The sequence below is a fragment of the Anarrhichthys ocellatus genome, unplaced genomic scaffold (genome assembly GCF_004355925.1).
Source record: "Anarrhichthys ocellatus isolate YVR2014 unplaced genomic scaffold, GSC_Weel_1.0 scaffold1, whole genome shotgun sequence".
In the NCBI taxonomy this organism is placed as follows: domain Eukaryota; kingdom Metazoa; phylum Chordata; class Actinopteri; order Perciformes; family Anarhichadidae; genus Anarrhichthys; species Anarrhichthys ocellatus.
Window position 1 is genome coordinate 18397523 of NW_022280031.1, and position 8938 is coordinate 18406460.

Genomic DNA, 8938 nt, shown 5'->3' on the forward strand with positions numbered 1-8938 from the left:
GGGGGGTAAAACCTCTGTGCAAGCTTTGTGGGTAGAAACGGAGAAATGCCATCGAGTATAGTGGGCTGTTTTTCAAAGAGGTAACGTCCTACAATACCTACTATTAAGCCATGCAGGAACATGAAAAAAAAGTTAGTATTTAGGATCAATAAGACGAGATGAGCAGACTATTACTTATTTATTTACTCGCTTTATTTTATTTTATTCATGTCTTTCTTTCTTGTTTTTTCGTTTTGTTTTGTCGACACATTAGAGTGTAGGTCACACTCCAGATCAGTGGGTGGCGGTAATGAGCCTGAAAGCTATTTATCAACCGCCAATGAAAACCTAGAAGAAGAACGTGAACCGGAAACACCCGCTCTCACGTCCTGTTTCCGTCAACACACGTGTGTACGTGTGTGGAGAGAAAACGACAGGAGAACCTTTACAGAATCCATCTAGAACCGGTCCACAGTACGTCCACAGTCAGGTGAGCAGGTACCGAAAGCGGAGTCCGCCATGTTGGAGCAGCTGGGTCTGATCGGGACGCTCCGGGACGAGGACGAGAGTCCGGAAGAACCCGATACCGAGTCCGACCAGGAGGTGAGTAGGGCCGGACCACACAGCTGGATTTCTACCCGGCAAAACGACACGACCAGGCGGCTTGAGGGCGAACCAGAGCCCGGCTGGAGAACAGTAGATTAACCGCTGTTTGATCCAGGAGGGTTCTGATTAAATGATTATATTTACTCTTCTCTAAACCAACAAAATGACAACAACAGTTGCTACAGAAATACAAACAAGAGTGACAAAGTTATAAAGTGAACAGAAGTCAGGTTCCATATAAATATTTAAATCTTCTGTTGAGACATTTTACCTGTAAATTTAGGAATTAAAGGATTCTAAACATACAGTTGAGATGTTTATGATATTGAGTCAGTCATTAGTTAAAGTATAAAATAACATAATCATCAGCCCAGCAGTCTGAGGTATCAATAACAAAGTGCACGTTTATTTAAAGTTTAGTATTTTATACTATGATGAAATACATGATATCTATATATATATATATATATATATATATAAAAAAAATATGATTTCTAATTTTATGTTACAGTAATTAAAGTGTCACATGGTTTAAATAGTTATATTTGACACAACTTTTATAAACAATTACTTTGTATTTATAATTATTATTGTATACGAAGAATTGGGGGTAGGTCCGTTTTTTGGTCTGTTAAAATGCTGCAGCTGCGTGTGTATCTATTTGTGTGTATTAATGTGTGTGTGTGTGTGTGTGTGTGTGTGTGTGTGTGTGTGTGTGTGTGTGTGTGTGTCAGGACCAGCCGATCGTCCTGAACAGGAAGAAGAAGTTCGGGACTCGCGGTGCGACAGACTTCAATGGTGACTTTGAGTTTGGAGAGCGGGATGCACCGGCCCGTGGAGAAGAGTGGGCGATGGAAGACGTCATGAAACAGATCAAGATCAAGGTAGAACCCAGCAGAACAGATCTTATATGTTCTCCAGTAGTGTTTTGGTCCTCTGATGTTCTCCAACACTGTTTTGTAATTGTGTTCTTTGTATGCAGAGAACCGCGACCACTCTGGACCAGAAAATAGAGAAAATCAGGAAGAAGAGGAAAGCTGATGTGAGTCTGGTGTCACGTTCTACTTCCTGTCTGTCCGGGTTCCACTTCATGCGTTAAAGATGGAAGTTTTTTTTCATCTGCAGGAGAAATCACCTGAGATCGACCCTGCTGAAGGGTCTTCAGAGAAGAACCAGGAAGAGGAGGATGAGGATGATGATGATGAAGAGCAGGATGTGAAGCCTGATGCAGGAGAGGCTGAAGGGGGTGATGAGGAGGAGGAAGATGAGTTTGATTCGAGTGATGAGGAGATTCTCACCAAATCAGGTGAGTCCAGCAGAGGCTTTTATTTTGATTCCCGACAGGAAGCAGAAACATTTTAATCATTTTGATTCTGTTGTTTTACCAATAAATCCAAATATCAAATCAGTTTTAATAACCAGATAAATCCAATAAAATCTAAAAATCATTATGACCGAACTCAGTCAAACAAAACAAACAGAAAACTTTAATGAAGACTGAACTTTGTTTGTTAAAAAAGTGAACAATGTTTAAATTACTAATTGTTGACCGACTTCCTGTTTTCTGTCAGACACCGTGAGAGACAAAGAACGACGGGGGAAGAGGAGGAAGATGGGAGATGAGGTGAGGAAGAGGAGGAGGAGCTTATGATGACTTCAGGTTCTTGAACAGTTCTTTTTTAGGTTACCATGATAACCGTTGCGTGTTGCGTTCTCAGGCTCCGGAGTCGTACTACGAAGATGCGTCTCACTACGATGATGAGCTGACCTTTGATGGCATGAACCTGTCCCGACCGATCCTGAAGGTGTGTGTGTGTGTGTCGTGCTGCTTACCTGAGGCGCTGAGAAGCATTAAATTAGCAGTGAGGAACCATTTTGAATGTTTACAATGTTTACTGAGGTAATAAATCAAGAGAGAAGTAGAGTAATTTTCTCATAGACTTCTATACAACCAGAGGAGTCGCCCCCTGGTGGACACTAGAGAGAATGCAAGAAGCCTGGTCATTTTTGGTGTTGTTTCTGACCTCCTGTTGTGTCCCTGCAGGCCATCACAGCTCTGGGCTTCAAGCTGCCGACTCCCATCCAGAAGGCCTGCGTTCCCATCGGCCTGCTGGGCAAAGACCTGTGCGCCTGCGCTGCTACTGGGACAGGTATCACTGATATACTGGGACCACTGCGTCACACTGGCACCAATAACTCCCACTGGAGCGAGATAGACTAATGAAATCATTTCTCTCTTCAGGGAAGACGGCAGCCTTCATGCTGCCGGTGTTGGAGCGTTTGGTTTATAAGCCCAAGACGTCCCAGGTGACCCGGGTCTTGATTCTAGTTCCAACCAGAGAGCTGGGGATCCAGGTTCACTCTGTGGCCCGTCAGCTCGCCCAGTTCACCTCCATCACCACCTGCCTGGCTGTCGGTAATGGCTGTTAACTGACAATTCTTAATTTATTTGGTCTCTGTTTGTAAAAATAAATGCTGGACTCAGTCTGACCCTGGTCTCAGTCTGACCCTGGTCCTCAGGTAACCTGTCTCGTTGTGTGTGCAGGTGGGTTGGACCTGAAGTCTCAGGAGGCTGCGTTGAGGGCAGGCCCAGACGTCCTGATAGCTACACCTGGTCGACTGATCGATCATCTTCACAACACACCGAGCTTTGAGCTGACTCACATTGAGATCCTGATCCTGGACGAGGCCGACAGGTAAACACCGAGGCATCACATAAGACTATGTATCTCTCAATAAACGCAGTCGGGAATGAAAGACTCACCTGTTTGGTTCTGCTTTGTGTCTCTGTGTTCCTCTCTCAGGATGCTGGACGAGTACTTCGAGGAACAGATGAAGGAGGTCATCAGATTGTGTTCCTACAACAGACAGACCATGTTGTTCTCTGCCACGATGACTGAGGAGGTGCGTGTCATGTGACTTCTGTCTCCAGGTGTTTCAGTGTGTCATGTGACCTGTGTCTCCAGGTGTTTCAGTGTGTCATGAGACTTCTGTCTCCAGGTGTTTCAATGTGTCATGTGACCTGTGTCTCCAGGTGAAGGACCTGGCCGCGGTCTCGTTGAAGCAACCAATCAGGATCTTCGTGAACAGTAACACTGACGTTGCTCCATTTCTGCGACAAGAGTTTGTCAGAATCCGACAAAACAGAGAGGGAGACAGAGAGGCCGTGGTGGCTGGTAAGTACTGATAACCCTGCAGCACTACTGCATTACCAGTACTAACAATGTAGTACTACGTGTAATTCTGTACTAACTATTGTTTGTTTTGTTAGCTCTGCTGACTCGGACGTTCCAGGATCACGTGATGTGTTTCACTCAGACGAGGAAACAAGCTCACAGATTGCACATCCTGCTGGGACTGATGGGACTGAAGGTCGGAGAACTGCACGGAGAACTGAGCCAGAACCAGAGACTGGAGAACCTCAGGTACACACGCACACAGAACCAGAGACTGGAGAACCTCAGGTACACACGCACACAGAACCAGAGACTGGAGAACCTCAGGTTCACACGCACACAGAACCAGAGACAGGAGAAATACGGTTGCGCACACTCACAGAACCCAACCTAAGAACCTCGGGTACACACACCTGAAACTGTTATTCACCTCTTTGTGGTCCTCGTTCCAGGCGTTTTAAAGATGACCAGATCGATATCTTGGTGGCGACAGATGTTGCAGCCAGAGGTTTGGACATTGGTGGAGTCAAAACGGTGAGTCCGTACCTTTCAATATGTGGAATGAATTCTCACCACTGTACTTTTATGGTATAGCTGTGTAAACAAAAATAATATTATAAGTGTAGTGTAGATGAGTTTATGATGTCTTAATTATGTCTCATAAGTTGTTGCAGCAATTTTGTTTTGATACCATTTGTTACACAGATTTGTTACTTGTTCTTGACTACTTAAGAATTGATCAAAAATTAAAACCAAGTCAGATTTACACTTTTGTGATGGATCCACATGAACACATCTGAAGACATGTCTCTCTGTCTCCGTTGTCATTCTTCTGTCTCTCCCTCTCTGTCCCCCGTCTGTCTCTCAGGTGATAAACTTCACCATGCCGTCCACAGTGAAGCACTACGTTCACCGCGTCGGCAGGACGGCCAGAGCCGGTCGCTCGGGACGTTCGGTGTCTCTGGTCGGAGAGTCTGAGAGAAGGACTCTAAAGGAGGTGGTGAAGTCGGCCAAGAACAGCGTGAAGGCTCGAGTCCTGCCGCCAGGTATCTACACTTTTTGGCCAATGAGTAGTTCAGGGATCCTGGGAGAGTTGGACCCTTGAGTATCGGTTATTTAAAAAGTGACCTGTTTACAGGTGAGTCGTGATGAAACTTGTCTCTTTCTCTCTGTCTCTCGCCCCAGACGTCATCTTGAAGTTCAGAGATCTGATCTCTAAACTGGAGAAAGATGTGGAAGCTGTGATGAGGCTGGAGAGAGAGGAGAGAGAGATGGCTGCGTCCGAGGCCAAGGTACACCTGCACACCTACACTCTGCTCAGGGATGTCACAATCATGGAACTTTAGTTGACGATTTAATGGTCTAACAATACCCATGTGATTGTCTTTTCTGGTTCATTTTATGCCACACAGTGGTGCTCCTTGACCCACATCCATGTTGTTAATTGACTCTGGGGCCTATGACTCTGGGGCCTATGACTCTGCGGCCTATGACTCTGACTCTGGGGCCTTTGACTCTGGGGCCTATGACTCTGCGGCCTATGACTCTGACTCTGGGGCCTTTGACTCTGGGGCCTATGACTCTGGGGCCTATGACTCTGGGGCCTATGACTCTCGCACCCATTTGACTCTCACCCTTTAAGTTTTTCTCCTGTATTTGTTTGTATAAACTGTGAAAAATCGTTTTTTACAACCTTCCACTGTTCCATAATAATAAGTGAGTGATTATCACCAAATATTTTTACATTTTTAATGTCTAATTTTTCTTGTATTTTCCTGGAAGCTTCATAATAATATTTTGTGTGTGTGTGTGTGTGTGTGTGTGTGTGTGTGTGTGTGTAGTTGAGTGTGGCTCAGAAGCGCCTCGAAGGGTCCGCCGACTCCATTCAAGCACAGCGAGTTTGGTTTCAAACTCAACAGGAGAGGAAACAGAGCCGTGGTGAGTACTAATACACACTGCAGTTAACTGATCTCCGCTCTAGTACTCCATCGTCTGTAGTACTCCTCAGTACCTCCACAGACTGTGTTTTAACTTGTTCTTCTCTATGTCAGTGTCGAAGGCTCTGCAGGAGTTTGATCTTGCTCTGAGAGGGAAGAAGAAGAGAGAGAAGTTTGTGAACGACGGCAAGAAGAAAGAGCTAACGGTAATATAAACTCCGAATACTGGTCACTATGTGAGATAAACTAATCACAGGGTTTGTAAGCTGGTCCCCCTTAAAGCTACTAGAAGGAACGTTTAACTGGTTATGAAACGGTCTCAAAGTTCCTCGTAGTCACTTTAACGGTCAGTCCACCAGTCAGGTTTCAGCTCATACATTTGTTGTAGTTCGTATGAAGTTTGGTGGAGAAGTTCGTTCAGCATGTAAATAAATAGTGTTGATTATATGAGACCATCAACAAACAGGCAGAATCTTTCATTGGTTTTATTGAACATTAAAGGGATGTTGTGAGTTATTAAAACTCCATCAGAATAGAGTTGAGTCTTTCAGTTTTATTTTAAGTGTCAATACAAACACTGAAACAGGTTTTTCTTCCTGTAATCATTCAACTTTTTATGACATCTTTCTAATGCATGTGATGTAGGACAGAATCCAGTCCTTCTGTGTAAAACTATATTTTACACTTTAACTCTTAGTTCCCTCTTAATGTTTGCCCGTTAAGCTGAAGTCACAACAAACACGCTGGAACTCTTGAAAGTCTCCACGTGGCATGTTTAACTCAGAGGACGGTGAATGTTATACTAATGCACATGCAGCGCATAATGAAACATGACTGAGAGACTGAACAAAGTGTTTACTGTGAACTTATGATCAAACTAATGTTCAGCTGCTGGAGGTTGTTACAGAGTGAGAGCTCTGCTTTTAAATTGATGATCTTTGTTGTCTGTCCGTCAGTCTGAGGAGCGCGCTCAGTTCGAGATCCTGAAGGCTCAGATGTTCGCCGAGAGAGCGGCAAAGAGAGAGCGACGCCCGAAGAGAGCGAGAGCGATGCCAGAGGACGAGATGCCAACTAAAGGTCAGATATACTACATCAGTACTGTAAAATACACCGATATACTTCATCAGTACGATAAAATACACAGATATACTACATCAGTACGGTAAAATATACAGATATACTACATCAGTACGGTAAAATATACAGATATACTACATCAGTACGGTAAAATACACAGATATACTACATCAGTACGGTAAAATACACAGATATACTACATCAGTACGGTAAAATACACAGATATACTACATCAGTACTGTAAAATATACAGATATACTACATCAGTACTGTAAAATACACAGATATACTACATCAGTACTGTAAAATACACTGATATACTTCATCAGTACTGTAAAATACACTGATATACTTCATCAGTACGATAAAATACACAGATATACTACATCAGTACTGTAAAATATACAGATATACTACATCAGTACTGTAAAATATACAGATATACTACATCAGTACGGTAAAATATACAGATATACTACATCAGTACGGTAAAATATACAGATATACTACATCAGTACGGTAAAACACAGATGTACTACATCAGTACTGTAAAATACAGATGTACTACATCAGTACTGTAAAATACAGATGTACTACATCAGTACTGTCAAATACAGATGTACTACATCAGTACTGTCAAATACAGATGTACTACATCAGTACTGTCAAATACAGATGTACTACATCAGTGTATTCAAATACAGATGTACTACATCAGTGTATTCAAATACACTGATGTACTACATCAGTGCGATTCAAATACACTGATGTACTACATCAGTGCGATTCAAATACACTGATGTACTACATCAGTACTATAATGTACACTGATATACTACATCAGTACTATAACGTACACTGATATACTACATCAGTACTGTCGGAGGTACTAAACTGAACTGTCTCTGCAGCAGTCAATCATAAAGCAGGAAAAGGAGGAAAGCAGTCTGTGTTTGACAAAGAGCTGACCAACACCAGCACCAAGGCTCTGAAGCACTACAGAGCTGGGTGAGTCTGTCTGTGCACCACCCGTCTGTCTGTCTGTGCACCCGTCTGTCTGTCTGTGCACCCGTCTGTCTGTCTGTGCACCTGTCTGTTATTACCATGGACTGTATATAAAAGGTGGACAGTCACCGTCACGTAACCTATTGGTTTGTGGACTGTTGTTTTGAAGCCATGAATTAGTCATTTTGGTCGTCGCCATCTTGGTTTTTGCCAACCAGAAGTGGGGTGAGAGGGTGGAGCCTAGTACAACAGAACCCTGAATAATGTTGCAATTAACTGTCATGACTCGATGATACCTGATCCAGCATTTTAGGCTTTGTCGGAGGCATTTCTGATGTCTGTATAGCTGTCTGTTTATATAACTGTACACCTGTCTCACCCATCTCTTTCTGCTTACAGACCGTCCTTCGAAGACAGGAAGCGTCTCGGTATAGACAGGAAGCGTCCCGGCGGCTCAGACAGGAAGCGTCCCGGCGGCTCAGACAGGAAGCGTCCCGGCGGCTCAGACAGGAAGCGTCCCGGCGGCTCAGACAGGAAGCGTCCCGGCGGCTCAGACAGGAAGCCTCCTGGCGGCTCCAGGCGAGTTTTACCTGCTCTCTCTTCATTTCTGTATAATAAGAACTGGATATGGGGTCACTGCTCAGCCTTGCTTTCAATTTTGCTCAGCAGATTACTTCCCGGTATTGCAGCAAAAAGCATTTTCCCCATAGAGCACTAGTAACTTTTTTAGGAAAATGGGCCTGGCAAGCAATTCTAATTGGACTGAAAAGGCGCCATTTTGGGGTTCTTATTATACATCTATGGTCCCACATCGATTGAAACAGATTAAAAACGGTGGACTCTCTGTTCTGTCCATCAGGTTCAAGAAGAAGAAGTGAAAGCCAAGATTGCCGCCTTGAGAAGCAGTTTTCTCCTCGTCGTCTCTTTGTGTTCACCGTGTAAATCTCTTCCAGTTGTTTTATTCATCTTATCAAGTTTTAAATAAAGTGTCGACCTCTATAAAAAACAAGTCTGTAGTTTATTCTAAAGGGTCCTAACAAACCATGCAGATGCCAGTATAATGTCAAAAAGATGTCATGAAATATTCAGTATATTATGTCATTGAAATGTTGAAAAAGCCTAGTATAGCATGTCGAAAACTTCATAGTATAGCATGTC

At 43.5% G+C, this 8938-nt stretch overlaps 1 protein-coding gene across 1 annotated transcript; it reads left to right on the plus strand.

The window, feature by feature from the left end:
- The first annotated feature begins 368 nt into the window (after positions 1 to 368).
- ddx27 (DEAD (Asp-Glu-Ala-Asp) box polypeptide 27) lies at positions 369 to 8786 on the plus strand. The gene is made up of 21 exons (XM_031844204.1): positions 369 to 582; positions 1320 to 1469; positions 1568 to 1627; positions 1711 to 1891; positions 2157 to 2209; positions 2304 to 2390; positions 2630 to 2735; positions 2828 to 3001; positions 3131 to 3281; positions 3390 to 3489; positions 3620 to 3761; positions 3857 to 4010; positions 4214 to 4295; positions 4630 to 4807; positions 4947 to 5053; positions 5603 to 5699; positions 5813 to 5904; positions 6655 to 6775; positions 7687 to 7783; positions 8180 to 8359; positions 8640 to 8786. Exons 1-21 carry the CDS (start codon positions 499 to 501, stop codon positions 8656 to 8658), a joined length of 2415 nt encoding a protein of 804 aa, XP_031700064.1. The 5' UTR covers positions 369 to 498; the 3' UTR covers positions 8659 to 8786.
- The last annotated feature ends 152 nt before the right edge of the window (positions 8787 to 8938 follow it).

Excerpts from the sequence above, each read along its gene's own strand:
- ddx27 (XM_031844204.1), top strand. The coding sequence starts at position 499 with ATGTTGGAGCAGCTGGGTCTGATCGGGACGCTCCGGGACGAGGACGAG. Across the intron at positions 2,736-2,827 it reads CTGCGCTGCTACTGGGACAG|GGAAGACGGCAGCCTTCATG; the intron begins GTATCACTGATA and ends TTCTCTCTTCAG. Across the intron at positions 4,011-4,213 it reads CAGAGACTGGAGAACCTCAG|GCGTTTTAAAGATGACCAGA; the intron begins GTACACACGCAC and ends TCCTCGTTCCAG.